Below are 25,858 nucleotides of genomic sequence, written 5' to 3'. Positions count from 1 at the left end.
CTAGATGGACCCCTTGTCTAATACTCTAATTACTCCAGCAGACTGGGCCACTAATTGTAATGGAAGTGTGGGGTGGGGAGGAGCTAACACATTTCCAACTGTTGTACATTTATACCTTGAAGATCTGGAATGTCCAAGCGTAAGCTTTTGTTTTTTCAATGTACACGGGGGTTTGTTGTTGCTGGTGTTGGTGGTGTTGGTGTTGGTGGTGTTGGTGTTAGTGTTGGTGTGTGTGTGTGTGTGTTTTCCTTATAGAGAAGCTCTGAAGCATGGGAGAGCAACCCTCACTAACCTGTCTGTCTGTCTGTCCATTACCCAAAGTGGTTCAATTCAGGAACACATGACACATATAGTAGAGATTGTCCCACATTTGGGGATGACGTGTGGCCACTAAATGTGTTGGAGAATGTCTTCCTCCTCAAATATTTTAATTGAACTGTGGCTGGAACTGTAGCCATCCACTTGGATAACCAGGGAGACTGCCTCATAGGAAGCCATTGTCCCCAGCCACTAAGCAACAAATACTTCATTCCTTTCAAAGGGCAGTACTTAAGCAATTACAAAGAGCTCTATTGGCTGGAAGCGCCCTGTGCCTTCTTATCCAGAGTCAGTAATGCAGGAATAGTGTTTTGCAGAAGGAAATGGAGCAATAGACACAGGGCTTGAAAACCTTGAACTTTTTGAATAGCTGGGACTATGACATTACCTGCCATTTTCCTCAGAGTTACCCTGTTCCCTTGAATGTAGCTGCAATCCTCACAAAGGAATGGGTTTTCTGAGGTACAGGATATTGTTCCATGGTGTCGCTGTTGTCATGCTAAGTATTACAGAGTGGTTTGGTCTTCAGGGGGCAATTCAGAGCCATTCGTTTTACAGAAGATCTGCTACTCATTTGCTGATAAAGACTGTGCAGCAGTTTTGGACTTTCTGGCACTGCCCCGATGAACAGCAGTTGCACCTCCAGGTTTATCACCATATCACTATTTAAAAAGCAAAAAGTGTGCTGCTTATATACTGCCCCATAGTGCTTCAAGCGCTCTCTGGTCGGTTTACAAGTTAATTATGCAGGCTACACATTGCCCCCCCCCCCCCCAGCAAGCTGGGTACTCATTTTACTGACCTCGGAAGGATAGAAGGCTGAGTCAACCTTGAGCCGGCTACCTGGGATTTGAACCCCAGGTCGTGAGCACAGTTTCGCCCTCCAGGGTCAGTGAGTTGGGCCTCTTATCCAGCAAACACCCATCTGTCTCTCCCTTGAAATAAACTCAGACGGTAGGGGGAAAGGTTCACCAAGGGGAAAAAAAAGGAATTAGGGAACCTAAGAAGATTTACACGAGTCACTCTAGGGTGATTGTGGAGGAGAAACGGGACTGAAGATGGCCTAGATAGGGTGGTTGCTGCCTACTTCAGTCCTTTTGTGGTAGCTACCCATGCTGTAGTTGCACTCTCTGCATTACTACGGACTCTTGACTTCCCCGCCCAGTGTCATTTCATGTTTCTTGAACTAAAGAACAAACAGAAATGAACCTCTCCCCTGCCTACAAAGAACAAAACAGAGCATTAAACCATGTGTGGAAGGGAGAGGGTCCCTATCAAGAAAGCAGGTTCTTCGCGTCCAGAGGAAATGGTATCCCATCCTCCACAGTGCTGGCTATATGGCGGAATTGTCACCGTTGTGTGGAATTGTCTCCAGGGCAACTCCGGAAAGAGGTTCCCCCCCCCTCCACGGACCATTCATTCATCAGGAGGCCTGTTAATAATAATATTTGTCATTGTTGTTGTTCTTGTTACTTGGATTCTACAAGGTGCCATCTGTCTCACCCCATAAAATCTGCTTTCACACTTCCCACAGTATGCCGCATTGATGCTTTCCTGCTTGGCTCTTCTCTTTGCCAGAGCCCCGCCCGTTCTCCTCCATTCTCTTTCTGGAGAGAAGGACCTTCCTACATGCTCAGGGGCACTTTGTTTCTCTATGCCGTGTTTCAGTTTCCCGCTCACAGAGCACTCCTAGACTTGTCAACAAGCTAGTGTCAGCAGAGGCTCAATGGGAGTTCTTTTCAGGCAAGTGTGGAGAGCACTGGAGCCTAGGGGCAAGGGGCTGCTGGTTGTCATGGCTGTTCCCACAGCCATGGGAACTACCTTCCCCTACACCCCAGAAAAAGCCCCCAAATGCCAGAAATGCAGCCTCCTGGGAAGGATTCTGACCTGCTTGCTGTGACTCCCTCTGTTTCCCCTCCCCCTTTTTTTCCTGAGCAGCAGGGGGCAGTTACAGTCTCGATGCTGCTGATCCCCAGGGCCCAAGGCCCTGAGGGATCTCTTGCTCATCCACCACCACATCAAGAATCCCCTTGCCTTCTGCTCCTTCTGACAAGAGATCCTGAGCTGTGGAGAGGCAGAGATTTTAATGGCTTCTTGTCTTGTCCCTGGAACCATCACAACAAGCTATTTGGGCACCTGACCTTTGGCTTCAGGACAGTGGCAGACAAGGGGAGAAGACAGGGGAACAGGGAGGAAAGCAAGGATCTGACTTCATGAGGGACATCCTGGCTCCAGACTGAATCCCTCCTGTTTTCTCTTTCCTTCTGGCCAGGGAAGAGCTAGCTGAGATGGTATACACACTCGGGGAGGCAGGGCTTGCATGCTTCTGAAAGCAAATTTCGCACCCTCTTAGGCTTCAATGCTCTTGCCCTGCTCTGACTTTCCATTGTACCCAACAACCTCATGAGCAGACGTCCATATTGGGAATGCTTATTCCTCGGAACAGCAAATGCTGTACAGGCTAGAACTCAAGTTAAAACTCACACCTGCCTGCCCATCCACCCTCTGTGTCAAGAAGTGCCAGCTGCTTAAAGAGCAGATGTGGACACTTCTTTTAGACAAAGGCAAGCATTGCTAGGTAAGAGGAAGCAAAGTTAACAGCAGTGGCTGCAGATGTTGTTCTTCTCTTTCCACCTCAAGTGGCAGGAATGCTTGGGCTAATACTGGGCCTTTAAAAAGAAAAGGCTCGTTTTCTTACAAGGAAGGAGGAGGAGAGGAACAAACTAATTATAGCTTTTAAGTCAGTTGCCTATCACACCTCATACATGGAATACCAGTAAATAAAGGTGATCAGGCAGAATAACAGCCTTGTCAGAAATTGCCCGAGGTAGAGTCCTGTGTTACTTACCTGGTTGATGGGCAGTGAGCGAGAATTGCTGAACTGAGTCATCCCAACCCACTGAAATGTGATCTGGACAAGCTTCTCAGTGAATCATTTCTCAACTTCATGTGTTCTTACACTGTGCTTCTTTCCACGAGTAAACACTTTGGGAGGTGACCAAGGACAATGTCCTGGAAATTCAGGGTACTAGATCACTTTGTGGGTCGACAATAAAAGACAGAGGAAACTCATCTCTTCAGAAAGTTCCCCTCAGGTACAGCATACATCTTGTGTCCTCAGGGTATTTTTGAGTCACTCTGCCTTGGGATAGTGAACTAAAAAATGGAAGTGTTGAGCATGGGGCATATTTGGCCCTAAATCAAGGACCCACCTGCTGTTGTTGGACTGTAACTCTCAGAGCCCCCACCAATGGCTGTGACTTCTAGGGCTAATGTGAGGCTTAGCTGCACTCTAACAACAGTCTGTAGGGCCACAGGTTCCTCCTGTGCTATGCCAAATCTACTAGTAAGAGCATCTATTTCCTTTTTGTATGCAGGAATAATATTAGTTGGAAGCACACCATTATGGTGAGATCAATCTGAAACAGCTTTCTAACATAACCCAGTGATGCCTAGTTACCACTTCCTGAGAAGTTAGGGAGGCTAATGAGAAAGACTCTGTGTTTCTCATATTTTCTCTCATAGGAACACAAGAAACATCCTTATACTAATTCAGACCACTGGTCCATCTTGCTCAGAATTGTTTTAAAACTGATGGGCAATGGCTCTCCATTTTATTTACAAGTTTAACTTGGGATTCTAACAAGTAAAAAATATGCGGTACCACTAAAGCACAGCCCATCCCGCCCATTCCTTTTCTGAATTCCAAATTATGTAGGTCATTGTGCATGAGGCTGTTGTTGTTAGGTGCTGTCAAGTCGCTTCTGACATATGGCAACCCTAGGAATGAGTGATCTCCAAAATGTCTTGTCTTCAACTGCCCTGCCCAGCTCTTGTAAACTCAAGGCTTGATAGAGTCAATCCATCTTATGTTTTGGTTTTCCTATTTTCTTGCTGCCTTCAGCTTTTCCCAGCATTATTGTCTTTTCCATTGAATCTTGCCTTCTTGCTATGTGCCCAAAGTATGATAGCCTCAGCTCTCTCTTTCTCTCTCTCTCTCTCTCTGCCTCCAGAGGAAGGCTTGATTTGATCTAGGACTCACTTGCTTGTCTTTCTGGTAGTTCAGCGTATCAGCACCATATTTCAAACAAATCAGTTGTCTTACTGCATGAGAGTACCCCCATGTTATCCTCATAACTATTCCAGAAAAAAAGGATAGGCTGAGATAATATAACTTGAGCAAATCAGCTTCCGAGGTAAATGAGGATTTTGTATTTGGGTATCTCTCTGCTTCGAATTTATCACTTTCTACTACAACATTTTTATAAGGCAGGCTAGTGAGCCTGTCAGCTCTTGCCTGTTGAAAACTACTATTCCCATGGTCCTTCACCAGTGAGCAGACTGTGTGTGGTTGATGAGAACTGGTGTTCAACAACATTAGAAAGCCACTGTTGTGAAGGAAGACTGCAGCATGTGATCATGGCAAACAACTGTACCAAAATGTTTGGGAGAAAAGCACAGGCAGCCACAGAAACGTCTATCCCAGTGCATGAAAATAAACAAGAGATCCAAGAGGAGAAAAAAATTATATGTTTTTATTAAACATTAAAGAATAACAGACAGAAAGATTTGGGCTGAAAAGCATAGAGAACGCAATCAATTTCATGAGAGACATTTAATTTGATCTTATTTGTTAAACTCTTCGTAACAGATGCTGCCTTGTGGTGTTGCCAGAAATACAATGGTTGATCACTTGAGAGAGAGAAAAGATTTTATATATTCTTCCAAATGAAAAGAAAAATACCCAAATCTTCTTCTTCTTCTTCTCAGAGTACACACATGTGCTAATGCACCTATACACATACACACGCGCACATAATGTTCCAAGCAAGAATAAAGGCAGAGAACCCCACAGAAGGAACTGTAATTCAGAAGATAAGGCTACGTTTCATTCATCCAATGACTCCACACTCATAGGGAATGGCATGGGATCTTAACTCTACAAAGCAGTGGCAGGTAACTGACATTCCTGAACCAAACTGGGATTGTGGGCAGTCACCGGGGGCCAGGAATTTATTTTCCCACCAAGCCAAGTGGGAAGGAACCAGCAGTCTTCCAGATGTTGCAGGATCTCTAACCCCACAATACTTGACCATTAGCTATGCTGGCTGGAGCTGAAGACCGCTGCCATATTCAGTTTTTGGTGGGCCACAGGGTTCCCCCATCTTGGTCTAAGCTGATGGCTGACTTCAGAAGAGAGGATATACTGTGATAATCATGTTTTAGGAAGTCTCCAACATTTTGCCAATTTGCCAGGCAAGCATGTTATGCCTCCACTAGCTATGGGCGCTGGGGATTTAGAAAAGGGCTGCCATCCCTCTTCCCGTGTCACCTGATTTAGATTGGCCCTCTGGACAATCTAATGGCTGGCTATACCTGCTACATACCCTGTGACCTGTGGGCACTGCCTGGAACCTATTTCAGCTCCAACCAATATCCTGTGACCATGACATTGGGTCAGAACTCAAGCACCAGCAATGAAATCATCCTCCCCAATGTCCTATAATATTTTTGTAGCAATTCTTTCCCCTCCATGATGATGGAGGATGCTTTCCTGATTGCCTCTGAATTTTAACTTGGTCTGTCCCTCTTAAAGAATTTTTCCAGGAGTCTTGGAAGGCCCAGGTCGAAACCCAAAATGTCAAGGAAGCCAGTTGGAGAGTCAGCACATGATCCTGGGAAGGAGACTGAAAGGTGTTTCACCAGCTTGTGGACCCAGCAAGGGCATGACGTTAAGAGGTTGTGTGACTGGATGGTAGCATGCAGTCAAGGATAGACAAATATGTCTCTTTCCAGTTGATTTTGGACTCTGAACTCCAAACTCTGAACTTCAGCCCTAGCCAGAATTTCTAACGGTCAGGGATAATGGTTGTTTTGGTTCACCTATATCTTGAAGGCCTCAAATTCCTCGCTCTTTGCACAAGTGCACACTGCTGACTTCCCATAAATGTATCTGAACAACACCATATCCATGACTACAAAAACCATGGCATATTGTTATGCCTGGAAATAAATGTCCAGGCCTACCAGATCATACTGTTGTTTCAAATACGTCAAAAACACATTTCCTCAGTGACTCTAAATAAGTCTCCCAAACAAGTTCATAGAAGTGACCAGTCTGCAAAAATGTTTCTAGTGCATGTTGCCATGTGGGCCACTGAAGCAGGAAATCCTTTCCTCTACTGGCAGCACTGAAATACAGTTTTTAACTGACTGGGCTAGTTTTTAAAAAGGCGCACCAACTGGAATGGCAGAGGGAGAGTCGATCATTTTGTTCCCATGGCCAGCGGAGTCCTAGGAATTATACTGGAAGGGGGACTGGAACATTTCCAAACTCACAAACAGCATGCAAGGATCATCAGGTGAAAAAAGTGGTGCGTATTCAGCCATAAAGACATGTAAAATTATAGAAATTCTACTTTTTTATACTGACAGCCTGCCGCTATCTTGGAGGGTGGGAGACAGACATTCAGAGCTCAGAAAAATTTACTTTTTGGACTGCAAAGCTGGCTAGATTGGCTGGGGGAATTCTGGCAAGTTAAAGTCCAAACAGGTTACTTATCTGTGCTTTGCCATTTCTTAAAACCCTAGATTTTAAGCAGCAAAAGTTAACCACTATTCAGTCCCATTGAGTTCAACAGGAGAGACTCAGTCATGCGCTTACCTCTTCCCCCTGGAATCAGTGAGCAATTAACCTCGTGTGGATTGTGCCCCTTACTTTTGATTTACAGTTAGTATGAATTGTCATTACTGATTGCCATCGAAATTCTAAATTTTTATCAAGTATGTTCTCCCATTTTTTTTTTAAAAAAAAAACTCTCTTATTTTAAGGGAAGCTGCAACAAATATATCCACTGAAATAATGGTCCACCAAAATCTAGCCTTTTAATGTAACTGAGATATTTGGGTACCTTTTCCAGCAGGCCAAAGCACAATTGTTTAAAAATTGCCTTTGGATTTAAGTGAAATTTTATGGAATGGAAAAGTGTTTGCTTTGAGGATACATGTATATCTTTTAGAAATATGTATAGCACCATTATAGACTTGTATGCCAGGTGGGTGTCTGAATTTTGCTGTAGTTATCCTCACCAGGACTAGATATCAAGTTCTCAAGGCTGCTTAAGTGAAACAAAGGCAAAAACCTATCACGGATGGTTCACATGGCTGTGCCCAATGTGAAAAAGGGCAGGGTTGGGTAAGAGAAAAATTGAAGGATTGGGGCCACTGAAAAAACTTAGGACCAGCAGGAAAGGGGTGATTACTATGGAGGGAGGGAGAGAGGGAGAGAATCTCACTTCCCTGTGTCCATAAAACCTACACAAGAGATGTAGTTCAGAGAAAGTTCTGTGTACTTTAGGTTCCCTTGGCAGAAATCCTGCTGCTCAGTAAATGTTGCACAAGAGTAGACCCACTGAATCAGTGGCAATTTGATGAGTCAACTCTTCGGTAAATTCCCCTGATTCAAATGAGCCTACTTATTGTGCCAAGCAACAGAATTTCAGCCATTGTCTTCACTGGGAACTAAGAGTACCTGAGGCCCACACTAGTCACTGCATTTTAGGTGCCAGCTTAATCCTGGAAAGGTAAGGTATGTGAATGTGACAAACAGGGTCATGCTTGTCGGGAACCGGTAATTAGCAGCAGCTCCCTGCTGAGAGAGCACTGGATGACAAACTTAGGTTCACCTCTAATGTGGGGAACAATCCTAAATTCCTCTGAACTACTTATTCCCAGAGGACAGAGGACATGGGCAACTGCACTGCACCAGAGTACTAGCCCTCTGTCTTCAAGTTCAACTGAGGTATCCATTGGAAGGGACCAAGGAGACTCTTAAGACTCCCCATCCCACTGAGTCTGGACTTCCTTAGAGAGAGACCTACTTTGCTCTGAAAGGACCCTTGTTTTACGAAGCCTAGCAATGAAAAAAAGGAGGGGGGAGGGAAATTCCCTGTGGTGGAGACAGTTTTTCCCCACAGCAGCAGATCTGAAATGTGAGAGAAGGTTGACAACGTAAGCACGACAACACTTTAATTAAGTTACAGCACCATCCTTATCATACTTGTGTGGCCTAAACTCTGTGACCAGCATCACAGCATAAATCTGGTCACTGCACAATAGATTCGAAGGAAGGAAGGAAGGAAGGAAGGAAGGAAGGAAGGAAGGAAGGAAGGAAGGAAGGAAGGAAGGAAGGAAGGAAGGAAGGAAGGAAGGAAGGAAGGAAGGAAGGAAGGAAGGAAGGAAGGAAGGAAGGAAGGAAGGAAGGAAGGAAGGAAGGAAGGAAGAGAAAACTATTGTTTGCTGGAAGGACTGTGGCAAACTTTTAAATATTTAGGGTAGTTTAAACTGTTTAAATATTTAGGGTAGAATCCATCCTCACACATGACACAACTTCTTACACCAAGAAAGATTTGCCTCAGGCTCAACAGAGCTGCATTCATCTCAGCATTTATGCAATGCTGTGCTCTGAGCTCTTCCCAGCACTACCTGATCAATTCTTTCTCTCCATTAAGCTTCTCAGCCAAGTTATTCAAGACTAGCACATGGGCCAAGGCAGGACACTCTGAGGATGAGAGACAGCAGGACAGTTCTGCTGAGCCCCATGCTATCCTTGTCCATGTGAGCAGCTGTGCCTGGAAAGATATGGACTGTATAAAGTGTAAAACCATGCTAAAAGATCAGTGGTTACAAAAAAAACACAAAATAATTTAAGTGCAGTGGGAGTCCTAGAACCATTTCCTCTCTGTACAATACTAATGAGAATATATAAGCACAGAATATCTACCTTTGCTTTCCCTCCCTCTGCTTAATATATCATATTTACGTTAATGTATCATATATTATATATATTATATATCATATTGTAATAATGTCTATATAATATATATAATAATATATACGTGATATATCATATATCATGCTCACACTTCCAAAATACACACTCGGCATTTGTCCTTGTGAAAAATACTGTACAAAAAAAAGCACACTCTAATGATTCTGTATAAACTTTATACATTTTGTAATAATCAGTTTCTTTTGGTCTTCAGAAAACATTGAAATGGATTAGATTAACCAAAGTACGACAACACCATCCCCTTTCAATATATACCTGCTTCTTGTACATTCATTTCCCTACCCTGCCCTGCAATACCCTAGAAGTCCATTCTATAATACAACACAAGTTTTGAAAGCAAATCAAAGCTAAAAAAAAAAAAAAAGAACAGGAGAAAGTGTGAGAACCATCAGCTCATGATACAATCAAAATAACACGTCAAGGGAAAGTGGAATCGGGGAGAAGGACTTCTGAGTCACTGAGAAAGTTACGTTTTCGGAATATAGCTCCCAGCCCATTGGCCCAGCTAGCTAGTGGGATTTGGGAGCTATAGACCGAAAAGAAAAGCAGGGAAGGACATTTCTAAGCTCTGTTCAAAACAATCCAGAAACAGAATGAGGGAGAGGTCCACAGAAAACATATTACAGAACTGGGGAAAAAGAAAAAAATACTTGAATCACAAAACCAGTACTTTGAGAAATGCAAATATGAATTGAAATAATAGGAATACTAAGATGCCCCAGAACGGGAACACCAAGGATAACTCCAAAGTTCTCGTTTTGCTCTCTTACAAACTGAAATATATCTTGTGTTATGGGCACAACTTTCTCACCCTCATCATGGAAGGGTAATCAATGGAGGTGTCCTTGCCTCCATGGACGTTGATAGACTGTCCTGAGAAGTGAGGAAGGGCCTAACTCTACCTGGCCTTCTTACCACTGACAGGTGATCAGCACGGTGAGAAGGGCCTAGAACAAGCATAGATCTGCTGAAGCGTGGGCAACCAGCGGTGGTCCTCCAGTTGTTTGGACATAGCAGTCCACCAAGCCCCATCACACTTGGCTCTATTGGCTAGGGAGCTAATGGGAGTTGTGGTCTAGCAACATAGAGAGAGCCACAGATTTCTCCCCCTGTGAAAGAGGGAATGGGGAACATCAGTCTGTGTACATCAGCCTATCCTGCCCATTGAGGCAATGTCTTGTAGTGCCTACCTTCTAGAGCTGCCTATGCTATTGAAGTCCCCATGTCAGTGGGGTGAGAGATAGAGACATTCCCAGCATGAATAGCTTGACATCACCTGCCTCTCTGGAATTGCAACCGAGAGCACGTGGATCTCCAATGGTTCCATGAGGTATAGAGAATGATAACCATTGTAAAGTGCTGTGAAGGGAGTAATGAACGTCTGTTATCCTACTCAGTTATTGAATTAATCCCATGTTATGCTCAGTATAGTATGGAGCATAAGTGGGGGGAGAGGGGGAAGCAATATTTCAATTTGCCTAAGGTAAGACAAAACTTGGACTGGCCATGCGAGGATCTCTGGAGTTTTTGTCTTGCTCTTTCAGGAATATTTGTAGCAGCCTATCAATAATTCCTTACTATTCCTGATAAAAATGAGCAAAACAGTAAAAAGTACTCTCATTAGGAAAAGAGGTCATCCGATGGCCACCAGAAACATTGCAGATGACTAGCATACAATCGGATTATTGCTTAGGTTTAGGCAATGCAAAATAATGTTTTTAAAAAATACACTGTGATCTGTCTGTAGTACTACTATCAATGTGTTCCAGGCTTCGTGGCAATTGAAGGACACACACAGCTGTTTCTTATGGAGCCTACTAGGAGGAAAACTATGGACAGCAGTGTGAATCTGAAGATATAGTCTACTCTTGAAACTTATGAACACAGGAAGAAACAAACAAACAGGAAGGAAGGAAGCAAATCTATAAATTAATATTTTTGCAGTGTAGCATTAAAGTATCATTTGTGCATTTTTTTAATTAGCAAGTTAGCATTGTCTGATTAGGCATATTTAAACGAGAGACTGGAAAGAGATTTACACACACACCCTTTCCTCTCTCCTGTCTCCCCTCTCCCATTTCTCTTCTCTTTTATATTGGGGATTTTTTCTTTCCCCTCCCCCAAGTTAAATCAAGAATACAGTAAGATAAAACATAGCTAGTCTGAAGCAGCACTGGAAAAAAAACATATACATATATGTACTTATCTAATAAAAAGCTTATTGTGGCCAATCTCAGCAGTCCGAGGGAAAATATGCCGCCCTGTTTGGAGGGCTACTTTAAAATGAACAGTGCTGAGATGCACGTGCACACTCACACACAAACACACCCCTGCATACACGCATGCCTCTACATGCGTCCATGGACAAAAAGAGTTGTACATTGGTTTTGTTTCTGCTTTCCGGTAAAGTGCTGATGACTGAAACGTTGGTTAGGTTTGGTGCTATCAAAGAGGAGTCCATCTATTTAAATGCCAACCTGGGGGGGGGGTTAGGGGGACAGGGAAGAAGGGGAAAACCAGAAAGTGGGGTGGGGGGAAAATGCCATTTACAGGGGGCCGTGTCGGGCTTCATACTTGGCAAGGACGTTCTTGCATTTGCCCAGCTCTTTCCGTAGGTCAGCCACCTCCTGGCGCAGGGCGGTGTTCTCTTTCTCGAGGAATGAGGCGCGGATGGCAATCTGGTTCTCCTTCAGCCTCCGGGCATCTCTAGACCGCTTGGCAGCCATGTTGTTCTTTCTGCGTCTTGCCCAGTATTTGTCATCCTGCTCATGAATAACAGAGAGGAAGCCAGAAGGCATTAGATTTCAGCAAATTAAAGGAGTCCCAGACCGGCTGCCTAAGCACTCATGGCGGCCGGCTGGGGGTATTTTGTTTCATTCAAGTCAGGCACTCGGCAGGTCAGTGGCAAAATGGGAAGGCCATGCAGGGGAATGCGGCAGGAACCAGGGACACCCAGTGAATTGGCACTTTGTGGTAACAGTCTGATCATCACTTTGAACCCTCTGGTTCCATTCCTCAGAATCCTGGGATTTGTAGTTTAATGAGGTACTTTGGATACTCAAGTTGTGTCCTTCCCCAAACTACAGCACAGAATTCTAATACAGATCCCAGTATTATATCGGATGCAGCCAGAGGAGTCCAAATTTGTAGCAGAAAGCTTTAAGGCTGTAATTAGATACACCCTCATTTGCTAGAGCAACAGGTTAATCCATAGGTTTTACTTACTCTGGCAAGTGACTGAGTTGATAATGGGACTTTCAAGATTCGCTGTGACATATAATCACAGGGGTAGCCAAAGAATGAGGACACTACTTAAAGAGAGGCTACAGACTTTTGACTTTTTAATTTAACAGTGCTACCACCTCACTCTAGCAATTCAAAAACAACCCAGAGCCTCTCTGCAAGATCATTTGCATTTCTCATTAAAAGTGATAAACAGGGCTTTCAGTGGCTGAAGATTTTTTTTTAAAGTACAATCTGTTTACAGGTTATCACAGGCAAAGGGCACTGAGTTCAATGAAGCTGAGTCCCACACAGAATTATAGTCCTGCCCTGTAAAATCAATTGTGAGATTTTTCAAAAAAATGTTGCTATATGCCATCAAGGCGCTTCTGATTTATGATGACCTGATGCATTAATGACCTCCAAAGGGTTGTATCATTAGGAGACCTGCTCAGCTCTTGAAAATTTAAAACCTTTATTAAGTCACGCCATCTTGTTTTTGACCTTCTCTTTTGGGGTTACCTCCAGCTTTTCCCAGCATTATTGTCTAGTTTTTGTTTTTATTTTGCTTGTCTGTTGTTCATTATAGTACTAAATTCCTTAAAGCACAGTGTTAGCTCTTTAGAATATAAGTAACAGAAAAGCAGGATGTAAATGGAGCAAAGCTATGGATTCCTGTGGGATGGGGGGGACACGGCCATGGGGACTGCTCTGATGAGTTCCTGAGCTTCACATTTTTCCACAATCCCAATGCCTTAAGCACTAAGGGCTTTCTTTCTTTCTTTCTTTCTTTCTTTCTTTCTTTCTTTCTTTCTTTCTTTCTTTCTTTCTTTCTTTCTTTCTTTCTTTCTTTCTTTCTTTCTTTCTTTCTTTCTTTCTTTCTTTCTTTCTTTCTTTCTTTCTTTCTTTCTTTCTTTCTTTCTTTCTTTCTTTTCTTTCATTTTAAAAAAGTTTCCCACTCATATATTTGTGTGTCCTTTGTTTTTGCTTTTCTGACTGCTGTTTATGAAGTGAAACGGAAATGAAACTCAAGCCGAACTCAAGAATTCAGAGGTAGCCCTGGCATGAGTTGACGTGATCATTAAAGTGGCACTACTGGCTTCAATAGCCTGGCTGCAGAGTGAAGCCTGCTGCCTAAATCCACCCCAGCCCCCAGTTTTCTTCGTTGAGGCAAGGGAGAACCAAAAACCCTTCTAATAGCTACCATCCACTTGGCTTATATTTTCTCTCCTCTCCATAAAAACCAGCTTTTATTTCCATTCTTTCCTGGGCGATCTGGGCCACATACATCTTTATTTTAACAAATTACAAAGGCAAATCCTTTAATCTGGGGCCTGAAAGAAGTAGAGAATCACATGCAGGCCAGAAATGATGGATGGGCCTAATCTGCTTACCCCCGTTACAGACCTCAGCAGCCAACCAGCATCCTGAGAAAGGGACAGCAGAGAAAACGGGCGGCAGCGGGAAGGAGAGCAAACCTTCTGCCAAGCTTTTTCTAAAGAGGAGAGGGGAGCCCTTCTTGCCAGTTCAAATGAAGCCAAGGCCACGATCCCCACCATGTCATCTGAGTGTCCAAACAGAAAAGTCTGATCACTGGCACCAGACATTTCCAGATCCTTGCCAGGAAACCTTTGGAGAGGATTTTTAAAAATTTTGTTCTTGTTTGTTAGTTTGTTTTTGGCCAGGGGTGAGCATTTTGCTACTAGAGGCTAAGTAGCAAACAGCAGAGCTACTGTGAGGTAGGAAATTTCACAAGTTCTCCTGCGTGCTAAGAAATGCACACAAGTCATTATTCAAATCATTCACAATTGGCTAAATGGATCCCTAAGTAAAGCAAATATGCACATCTTAATACCTGTACTCTGCTTCTCTGAATGGTATAGAAATTCCAGATCAACCCTAAGAACTAAATCCTAATTGTTTCCCCAAGGACGCAACAGTAAGCTTTGGTGCATGTTATTTTATTTGTACTGCCCTTGTCTCTCACAAGTGAACTCAAGATGACATACTTTATGTGTTGCATTTAAGTTATTACGTATCATTTTATTCTAATATTATTTTTAAAAAATCCCAAAGGCACCAGTGGCCCTGATGTTTAAATACAGCCCACCTACGCTCAAGAAAGCCTATTGAATCCTGCGCCATCAGATCCAATGGCATCAAGCCACAGGCAGGTAGATTTAAGCTGAACCTCTGGATGATTTTGATCAAGCGCAGTTTGCAAAAAGGTGTTTGACATTGGAAGCACCGTCACACTTAAGGGCTGGTTGGCTCTTCTTTGCTGGAGGCCTTCAAGGAGGGACTGAAATCCTATTTGTGGAGAACCCTCTTGCTCTGGGGTTCCTTCGTCAAGCTGGAGGCTAGATTAAAAAGGAAGGAAGGAAGTGCTTGCATGATTCAAACCTTGCCATGCTACGAATTTTCACCAAGATCTTTAAACTGGAAACCCATTCTAGGCCTCTTTTTGAGGGTTATTGTCATTCATTTCTTTTAATCAGGAATGGGGAAAGTAGCCCTTTTTAGCTTAGTTTAGGTGTTTGTTTGTTTGTTTTTGTTTCTACAGCTTCCAGAAACCCACAGCCGTCATGGCCAGTGACCATGTATATGAGCTTCTGAAATCTGTCGTCCAAAAAAGGCAATTTTCCAATCTCTGTTTTCCTCCTTAACTTCTCTCTTGGTAAAGTTCTACAGTGGTTCAACAGCAGTTCCCTTTAAATCCAGAGAGTTGGGACACAGTAGGAGGGCAGTGCAGAGAAGGACCTTTTCTCAGGATACTGGAAAATTCAAGCACATTTTGAGGGCCAAATCCAGTTATTATGGAAACATTTCGAGCAGTTTCATTCTGCAAATAGTTTAATTCTACCATGGCTTTGCCATAGGATGGGTACCAGTTCCAAATTACCTTCAGATCTTCTGGAATGAACACTTTGCGAGCTTTCTTAATCATGGGCTGTGGCTTCAGCTCTTCCTCGGAGAACTTGCGCTTACGAGGGTCAAACATCTCCTGGCCGGGAATGCTGGAAAGGGCAAGATCGGCAGGGTCAGGTTCATATCCGACTGGAACCTGAATGGTCTCTGGATCAATGGGACTTGGTGTGTTACGACTGGTAGGCAAGATCTGACCTAGAGAAAGCAAGCAAATCATGACGTGAGGCAGAAAGGGACGCTGCTAAAATCAGCTTACACAACACCTTTGACACTCTATGCTTCTTCAGCATTTCCTTAAATTTATGCCTCCCATTCCCACAGAGCTGTGCCCACAGTCTCGCAGCATAGGACAACCCCATATTGGTTCCTTTATGTCACCTGACCTGACCTTCTGCACTATTAGCCGTCCTAAGCCATGTTCACTGGGACTGCTATTTCACTGTTACTGCTATTTGCAATTGTAAACTACTTCACTGTAGGCAAGTCACAGCTTGGAAGTAACCAGTTACAAATAATTAAGGACTAGTTCCTTTCCCCAGATATAACTATGGTACATTACTACTGTAATTTGAGATAAACTCACCTTTTTGGTAATATAACTTTTTGAGTTACTTTTATCATGACCTCACTATTCCTGTTCTTGTTAATTGGTTTAATGACCCTGCCTGCTTCACAAGGGTTAAGGATGATTTTTCAGTAAAATAACACAGATGCCTAAAACTGCAAATTATAAATATCAAAGTTTAGAAAAAAATTTTTGGAGTGCAACGTGAAATAGCTCATGTGAACTAGACATTCTGGGCATTTTTTGTAGGCTTCCCACCCAATAAGGGAATGTTTCTAAGTTCTAACAAATATTTATGATCACAAGTTTAAAAATATCTAAAATAATGGCTGGAATCCTGTTGAGCTGCAATGGGATGCAAATTCTGTAAGCAAATTGACTCAAGTTAAGACATTTCTGTAGACATTATTTCTTGTGCACAGAGTTGTATGACGTGGTGCCATAAGCGCAGAGCTTGAAAACTTACATTTAAAATGACTGCTCCCAGCTTCTAGCAGTTATAGACAAAAAAACAGAGTAACTCTTCAAAGCTTTGCACAGCTGGAGTCTTGTACCATTCAGATGCTGTTCTGTTTTTAAAGCAATTATCTCATTTGAAGTTTAGTTTTGAGAAACGGAAATTAAATAGTTACGTTTTTAAAAGATGTGTGCCGCCTGTGAGTACAGCCAGCCTGTGCAGCCTTGGGCAAGCTATACAGTCCCAGGGCATCCCCGGAAGAGGGACTACAGTAAATCTCTTCTTGGAACTCTTTGTCTAGAAAACCCTGAAAAATTTTGCTATAAATCAGAATTTACTTGAAGGTACAAAAGGCAAGCTATTTTAAGGATCTGGAACATTTTAAAAGTAAGACTTTCACCAAAAATGCCCCTATGGGTATCCCCACAATGGTAAATGGTTAACCTATAAAGATATTTTAAAACTAGAGCAGCGGGAATCTAAGACGTGGTCAAGAGAGGACTTAGTGGAGGATGGCTATGTTTGTCAATTGTTTGCATATGTACAACTATGAGAAAGAATCAAAGCAGAGAGAAAAGCATTTGAATTTGAGGAAGAAAAATCTATGTTCGAAAAAGAACTGTGTAACAATGTGGACCATTTGATTTCTAAGATGTATAAAATGCTTTTGAAATTAAATACAGAGGAAGCGCAGGTCAAAGAGTGCATGGTTAAATGGGCACAAATATTTGGTTACAATGTTCAAATGGAACAATGGGAGGATATGTGGAAGTACAGACTGAAATTTCTAAGGAGTTATAACCTTAAAGAAAATTTCTAATTTGGAAGCAAATTCACCCAACAATGTAAGAAATATTGAAAATTAACCTGCAACTGAAACCAGAATTGTTTTTTTAAGAGCATAGTAGACAATCGAGTAGAACAGAATAAAGCAGTGATAATCAGATATATGACAACAGCTGCAAGACTTCTTTATGTGCCATACTGGAAATTGAACAAAACACCTGCAGTGGAAGAATGGCTATTTAAGATTCTGGAAATAGCTGAAATGGTGAAATTGTCAGCTTTAATTAAGGCCAAATGAACTTCAGAACAATTTGGGGAACCTTGTTGGACTTTCTGTTAAAAGAGGGGGGAAATGAATGTATGGTATATGGTTTTGAACACTAGAGACACGGATAAGATACATAAACAAGGAGACTCCTATAAAACTGAGTATAGATTAATATTCATGCAGAGAATACCGATTTTGAAGTATTTACTGTAGATAAGTGAAGGAATAATTGGTAGATTGAGTAACAAATTATGGGAAGTTCCAAAACGTCAATAATGTGAAGAATCTGTAAAACCAATTGGCTCCAATCCAAACCCCCCTTCCCCTTCTGTATCCCTTCTACAAGAAAAATAAAATATATTTTGAAAAGGGAAAAGAATTGACTGGAAGGCACATGATTATCATCATCATCATCATCATCATCATCTTAGAACGACAGAGCTGGAAGGGACCCGATGGATCACCAAGTCCAACCTCTTTGAGGGAAGCACAATGGGGAAATGGGCTCCCAATCTCTGGCTCTGCAGCCAGATACCTAAAACGCTGAGCTATTCAGCAGTTCTATAATAATAACTAGCTATACCATAAGAGTGGGTGATACCTTCTAATTGGACCACTAAAAATCAATCCAATTGAAAGTTTTTGTGGAGAAAATCCCACTTCAGGTTTAGCACAACCTCTTTGTGCAAGGAAAGGAAAGGAAGGGGGAAAAGAAAGGGAAAGGGAGGTGGAAAGGAAAGGGAAAGGAAGGGGGAAAGGGTAGGGAAAGAAAAGAAAGGGGGAAGGGAAGCTAAATGGAATAGGAAAGAAAGGAAAGGGAAGTAAAAAGTTGTGTGCTCCTTCTACACAATCCAAAAATAACTATAATCTCACAAACAGGTGTACCAAATTTCAGATTTCATGCCAGGCAATATACATGTAATTGTCATTCCCAATCTTGGCAACTCTTTGTCCACCAAGACTGGGAAGGATAATGAACTCTACACTGCCTGGGCTGAAACCTAAAAAGATCTGAATCTACAAGGTTGCAGGCTCTGTTTTCAATTTTTCTTAAAACAAGAAGGTATGCCCTCTGCACCTGACCATAACTATAGGGACTTTTCTGTTGCTTCTGTAACTTCCCTCCCCATCTCTGTAATGTCTAGCCGGATGAAAGGTCCTGCAGGACTCAAAAGCCGGTGCTTGTCTGTGTGATTTTAGTGGTCTAATGCCAGAACTCTGATGGTTCTACACAGAATCCAAGCTTGATTATTCCTATCCTTTTCTCACTGAGACTGACCATGAATGTGGATCAACCATGTTTGGGGTGTGCAACGCAATGACTACATCAAGCTCTAATTTCTCAAAGCTGGCTGACATTTTTGCATAAGACTGTGGAACAGTTACCAAGAGTTTCTTCAGAGACCTGTTAAACTTTCAGGTGACAATTTATTACTGAAGAACCAGGAGCTGAGCATATGAGCAATCTAATCACATTTTACTTTTACTTTGCAAGTATAAGCCACATCTACACATTTACTCAGAGATTCCTGAAAGACTTGGACGGAGACTTGGGAGAGGGGGAATCAAATGGCTTTGCTTTTCCTTCTTTTAACGTTTGTGCATGCTGTCAAGTCAATTCTGACTTAAGAGAGACTCTTTTCAGGGTTTCCCAGTTAGAGAATACTCAGAAGTGGTTTACCATTCCCTTTTTTCTGGGTCAGATTAATTAATTAAACCAATGAACTCCCCAGCCAGCTGTAATTTTATTGCTCTAATATTTGAGCCTTAAACTTGTAGTATTTGAGTATACCCGAAAGTGCAGCTGCATACATATTCCCCGGGGGGGAGGCTTTCTGGCCTTTGTGTGAACCAAAAGCTGAACTCGCTTTGGATCTGTGTGCCCCCCCCCCCATAACCGGCTCCTGCCTCTCTGCATGCACAACCTATCAGCTGGGTGGCACATGCATAGGGAGGGAAAGCAGCCAGCTCCTGGAAGGGAAGCCAGGCCTGCTGCCTCTGAAGATGATGCAGGTTGCAGAGGCAGCAGGTATGGAGGACTATAAGCATATGATAATGCAACTCAGACAAATGGGTCTGAGTTGCAAATAGATTGCAAGTCACCCCCCTGAACCCCCCCCCCCCAGTTGAGTCCGAGTCAAGTCACTGGTGCAACTTAACTTGGACTTCACAGCAAGTTGTGACCCTCGAGTCCCCATCTCTGCTATTTACATGTTGTTGGTGGCGGGGGAAGGACAATGTGCATGACTCTTTGCATGTACCCAAGTGTACATAAAGGTTCCTCATCTTTCATCTTTGTATATTACAAATGGTACATCTTCTAGACTTGTCTTCCCCAACCCCCAACTCTGTTCCACCAACGTCTTTCCAAAGAAACGCCAGCAAGAGGTTTGAGCCAAAGTAAGAAACATAAATAAAAATTGTGAGTATCTCATTTGAAATGAATTCTCACATCATGTGTTGATTTCCAGAACAACAGGACACTGAACGGAGAAATGAGGGTATGGTTAGGGCTGGACGAAGCTGCTGTAAAGGTCACTGCCAAGGGAATTCAAGGGAAGCAATGCCTTACATAAGACCGCCTGTGAAATGGCACCAATGGCATTTGCTTCCAGGAAGGGCTGCAGAACACTTGGGAGAAGAGAAAGGTGGATCAAAGGGCTGTTTCTCCCCAGATTTTTTTTAAAAAGGGAGCCCCCCAAGGAATTCCATTGTTAATGCTTGTACAGTACTATTATCAGAAAGTTTCTTCCTCAGACTGTGGGCCAATTTTACATGGTGCCAAGTGTTGAAAACTGGGCATATCCTGTTATGGTTTAGCAACTATTATTTCATTAATTTAATAGTATATTACAATAAGGGTAGAATCAGAAGGTGAGATTTGATGGTTAAGTTAGGTTTGTCTACACCTCACATTTGTGGTTTGTGGCCAACACACATCCTCAAAGAATTGGCTATGACCCAGAAAATCGCTGTTTCAAATCCACCATCCATTATCCCCATTGAACATCTTTGGGCACACCATGCACACACTCCATCTTAGTCTCTTTTCTGTAAAACATCAGTCATAACATCAGCTTGCCAAATATAGCCGGAGCAAAATATGCAATACGTATATTACATTTATCAAGTATCATCTGCCAAGCATGGTATATCTTTGGTCGATAAAGGTATGCGTATCTCATGCTGGTGCATGTGTGAGTAACGTGGATTTTGCATTCATTAACTTGGAAGCAATGCTTCCTCTAAGCTGTGCAGGAGTGTGCAGCCCAGCAAGTGTATCCGCCCATTTGCTTCCGTTTGCAGCTGGAACTCCATATGCAGGATATGGAGCCTTTGCACAGAGCTCTGCAGAATTATAGGGAACATTCTTTGGAAGAATGTCCCATTATATTCAGTGAGGCTCACCTCCTTACTAAGTGTCCTTAAGATCTTAGCCCGAGGCTGCAGTGCTCTGGATACCAATATCAGTTCTATTAAATTGCATGATCTTTCTTTTTTTGCAGCACCCACTCAGAATCAGTCATGTAATCTGCACTAACAGGCGATGTCAAAAAAGGAGCTCCTAGCTCTAGCACATTCCCGCTTCTAGAACAGAGGTGGACAACTTGTGGCCTTCAAGACATTTGTTGTGATGTAACTCCTATGATTCCTGACCATGGTCAGTAGAACTGATGGGGCCTGCAGACCAAAAACATCTAGAATTCCACTGTTGCCCATCTTAATTTTGAGGGACATCTATTCAAGTTGGCACTTGAAATGGTTAAAAACCAACAACAGGGAAATTCCTATGGTGCACTTTTTCCCTGCAGACCAGCTGTGCAGTTCTAAGGGCAGTGGTGATAATAATGTAAATAAATTGAACAATTCTATGCATTTTTACTAGAAATGAAAACCCACAAAAGTCATAGGATTGCAGACCAAATCTGTATTTCTGTGGACTTCAAGAGATACCCCACATCCAATTCAACGGCATGGAAATAAATAATCATCTGACATTTTTCAGAAATCTAACATTTAGCTACTCTAACACTCTTTTTTGTTGAACAGCAAAACAACAACAGTGCACCAAAACAAGCAACAGCAAATTTTCTTATCTGGTTCTTCACATTCAGTATAAATGACAGAGGAATTTTATGCTGATTTACTACCAGAGACACTGTCCAGGAACAAGCCTTTGGGAAGACTATGGCTCAAAATAGTCCATCTGTGTGAGCACACTGAAACAAAACACAATATCCATATGTGCCCAGGTATCTATAAATATGTGTTGATTGTGTCCCCGTGTCCCTGTGTCCAGAGTGGTAGACAGGCATTTCTGTTAAGTCTTCCTTGGAATCCATACTGGATCTTGTGTGTTATTTTTAGGATGCTTAAACTCATTCCCTTCCCAGGGCAGGTCAAGGGAGGACAGCGTACAAAAGGTCACATGTCTAGGAGAAAGAGCAGCAGACGCCACAGCTGTGACAACATCCTGGCAGAAGGGATGGTCAGCAGACGATGGAAGGCTGCAGGGCACGATGGGTCAGCTGAAGGTGGGGAGGGGGAGGAGAGGAACCTGCAAGATTTCTTCCTAAAGCTAAGCCGAACACCTGGCTCCATAACGTTACTCTGGGAGCCACATTGCTGCTGTCTCGTGATCCTAAGAAGAGTGAGGCAGAATTAGGTTCAGTTGAAAAAATCAACAGAGTTCAAGGCCAATCAACACACATGGAAAACAAATGCCTGAGAAATCCGATGCTCAGCAGTCACGGCTGTACCCCCAACGTACATAGCTGTCTCTTATGTATTCAGTTGGCATAAATCAAGAGTGAAAGGAAGGGCAAGCCCAAGACATTTTACTGCCCCAGGTGAAGGCAACATGCAGAAGTTCACAGAGCCAATCCCCAGCAACTACACTCAAAAGGATCAAATGGGGGGGGGGAATGGGGGAAGGTCCCTCTCTCCCTGTGAGCCTAGAGAGATGCTGCTGGTCCTGGGTTATTAATCCATTACATCAGGGTATTTTTCAGGGTCCTCTGTGACCCGTTCTTTGGGATCTGAAAATCATTCTGATGATGGAGGGATGTAATTCCCCAGCCACATGGGCATCTTAGAGTGGTCGAAACGACCAGATAGGCGGGGTATAAATAAAATGAATAAATAAAATAAAATAAATCTTGAATGTGCAATGCTTAAACAGCCATGTGGACGGGCAGCAACTTCCAGATCAATACAAACTGCCAAACTGCCTGTGGTAAGTGGTTTCCTTGGTTATCTTGAAAGCAGCCGGTTGGTTAAAGGAAGGAAATGGTAGACAGAGCGGATCTTATGTTTCTAAATCCCCCTCTTCATAAAATGGCGCACTAAGGGCCCTTTCATGCACGAGATCCTTTAGAGTTGTAAGTGCACAGTCAAAAACATGGAAGTGAGAAAGCAACGCATGATGGCCCATAGGTCTCTTGTTGACTACACATTCTTCTTTTGCTTTTGCCTAATATGTCAAAAATAGGCCTTTCTAGGTTGGGCCAAGAATCAGTGGTGACATTGAAGCAAAATCTCCTCCCCAAAAAGCAATGCAGCTTCCCCCCCCCCGCCACCAAGCACCATTGCTTCCTATTCCCTACATTGCTTATTGCTCCCTTTCTGCCTTATCTGGATCTACTGAAGCCTTAGGTAAAAACAGAAAAGAGAAAAAGGAAATGGCAGCTACATTAGGCTTCTAGCATGTACTTCTACAACAGTTTGTGTCACGATATGAGGTATGGCGCAATGGTTGAACTAGGTAGGCCTTTCAGGTACTATGAAACTCACTAGACTGCCACTGTCTCTCAGTTTCACAACATGACCTCAAAAGGTGTTGTGAGGAAATATGGAGAAGGAATACAGTCATGTTCATTGCCTTAAGTACAGCAGAGGAAAGGAAAGATAGAACAAGAACAACAATTGTGTGCCATCAAGTCAGTTCTGATTTTCAGCAACCCTTTCCAAGGTTTTCTAGGTAGAGAGTATTAAGAGCATAAGAAGAGCCCTGCTGGATCAGGCCAAGGGCCCATTTAGTTCAGCTCCCTGTATATCTCACAGTGGCCCCACCAGATGCTTCTGGGAGCACACAAGACAAGGAGATACCTCTACCCCTCCCCTGCATCTGGCATTTGGAGGTACCTTCCTTTTAACCCTGGAAATTAGACATCACCATCATGGCTTGTAACCTGTGATGGACTTTTCTTCCTGAAATCTGTCCAATCCCCTTTTAAAGGCACCTAGGCCAGATGCCATCACCGCCTCATGTGGCAAGGAGTTCCACAGACTATCAACATGCTGAGTAAAGAAATATTTTCTTTTGTTTGTTCTCACTCTCCCAGCACTCCATTTGAGTGGATGTCCCCTGGTTCTGGTATTGTGTGAGAGGGAAAAGAGCTTCCCTCTAGCCACTTTTATCATCTCCCACATAATTTTATACATCTCAATCATGACCCCCCTCATGACCTCTTTTCTCTAGACTAAAGAGCCTCAAACGCTGTAGCCTTTCCCCATAAGGGAGGTGCCCGAGCCCAGCCATCATTTTAGTCGGTCTCTTCTGCACCATTTCCAGTTCCACAGTGTCTTTTTTGAGGTGCAGCAAACAGAACTGTACACAATACTCCAGGTGCAGCCTTACCAGCGTTTTGTACAATGGCATTATAAAGTTGCCAGTTTTATTTTCAATCCCCTTTTTAATGATATTCAGAAGTGTTGTTGTTTAGTCATTAAGTCATGCCCAAATCTTTGTGACCTCATGGACCAGAGCATGCCAGGCTTTTCTGTCTTCCACTGCCTCCTGGAGTTGGGTCAAATTCAAGTAGAGGAGAAGGGGACGACAGAGGATGAGATGGGTGGACAGTGTCATCGAAGCAACCAACATGAATTTGACACAACTCCGGGAGGCAGTGGAAGATAGGAGGGCCTGGCGTGCTCTGGTCCATGGGGTCACAAAGAGTCGGACACGACTAAATGACAACAACAAGCTTCAGTGACACTGTCCAACCATCCCATCCTCTGTCATCCCCTTCTCCTCTTGCCTTCACACTATCCCAACATCAGGGTCTTTTCCAAGGAGTCTTCTCTTCTCATGAGATGGCCAAAGTATTGGAGCCTCAGCTTCAGGATCTGTCCTTCCAGTGAGCACTCAAGGTTGATTTCCTTCAAAATGGATAGGTTTGTTCTCTTTGCAGTCCAGGGGACTCTCAAGAGTCTCCTCCAGCACCACAATTCAAAACCATCAATTCTTTGGCAGTTAGCCTTCTTTATGGTCCAGCTCTCACTTCCATACATCACTACTAGAAAAACCATACTGTAGCTTTGACTATGTGGACCTTTGTTGGCAAGGTGATGTCTTTGCTTTTTAAGATGCTGTCTAGGTTTGTCATTGCTTTCCTCCCAAGAAGCAGGCATCTTTTAATTTCATGGCTGCTCTCACCATCTGCAGCGATCAGGGAGTCCAAGAAAGTGAAATTTGTCACTGCCTCCATATCTTCTCCTTCTACTTGCCAGGAGAAGGGGAAGATATGGAGGGGAAGATATGGAGAAGTGATTTACTTTTCCCTTATTCTGGGGGCATCCTGGGATTGTGCAGCTTGCCCAAGGCCACACAACCTGGCTCTTCTCTCAGGAGACACGGTGGGGAATTGAACTCCCAACCTCTGCTAAGATATCTAAACTACTGAGCTATCCAGCCAGCATTGAATGATATACAGTAAATACATCCTAACTATATGTTTTTGCCTAAGTATCCCTCTGCATCCCTGTCATATCTGGAACTTTATTTTTAGTCACTGTACGAGTACATACCCAGAGAGAGCAAATGCTTCTAATTTTACACAAACACACTCAACTGTCTTCGTGTTGCAGGCTTCACCTTTCAGCTCTGACCCCACTATTAGGCAGAATGAGAGCCCATGCACACATCTACACATCCTTTTTGCTTCTGTTCAAGAGGTAATTCAGTTCCCCATTAATTTGGAATTGGTTAACTAACAGATCTGCATCACATTATCTGAGACTTAAATCATTATCTTCCTTTTTGTTTCTGCTTCCAGGTAAGCTTCCCTTACTGGGGAATAGAAGTATTTTGGAAGTCTGGGTCCTTCTAGATCTGTGATCCTTATCTGTTCCCTTGTCTTGAATGAAACTGGTTCCTATGGGGACATTAGACAATTAGAACTCCCTCTGACGTCAGCTGTGATGTTAGCTGTGTGGGTATTCTCTTCTGTGCGGAGCAGGGCTGCCTCTAGCTCCCTCTCTAATTGGGGCAGGGGGAGAGGGAATGTTCTCCCCAGCACAGCTGCCTCTTATCCTCTGCTTCATTCTGGCAGGATGAATATGACACTTTATTTCACCCAGCAAGATACAAAGAGCTAACGGTTCTGGGCTTGCCTTCTATATGTCCTGTACTTTTCTTTCCATTTCCTTCCCTTTCGAGTTCTAGAAGGGATTCCTCCCTCC

At 43.1% G+C, this 25,858-nt stretch overlaps 1 protein-coding gene across 2 annotated transcripts in view; it reads right to left on the bottom strand.

Annotated features, from left to right (window-relative positions):
* Positions 1 to 4,830: 4,830 nt before the first annotated feature.
* Positions 4,831 to 25,858, bottom strand: part of HLF (HLF transcription factor, PAR bZIP family member) — a 65,382-nt gene continuing 44,354 nt past the window's right edge. The window contains exons 3-4 of one of the 2 annotated variants that reach the window (XM_020783955.3): positions 15,294 to 15,514; positions 4,831 to 11,931 (exon numbers count right to left, since the gene is read on the bottom strand). In XM_020783955.3, coding sequence (XP_020639614.1) covers positions 11,716 to 11,931; positions 15,294 to 15,514 — 437 coding nt within the window. In that variant the 3' untranslated portion in view covers positions 4,831 to 11,715. Of the gene's footprint in view, positions 11,935 to 15,293; positions 15,515 to 25,858 lie in introns of both variants that reach the window. The other variant, XM_020783948.3, reaches the window with a different exon arrangement.

This window comes from Pogona vitticeps, chromosome 2, assembly GCF_051106095.1.
Source record: "Pogona vitticeps strain Pit_001003342236 chromosome 2, PviZW2.1, whole genome shotgun sequence".
NCBI classification, from domain to species: domain Eukaryota; kingdom Metazoa; phylum Chordata; class Lepidosauria; order Squamata; family Agamidae; genus Pogona; species Pogona vitticeps.
This window is presented reverse-complemented; position numbering and strand designations above follow the sequence as displayed.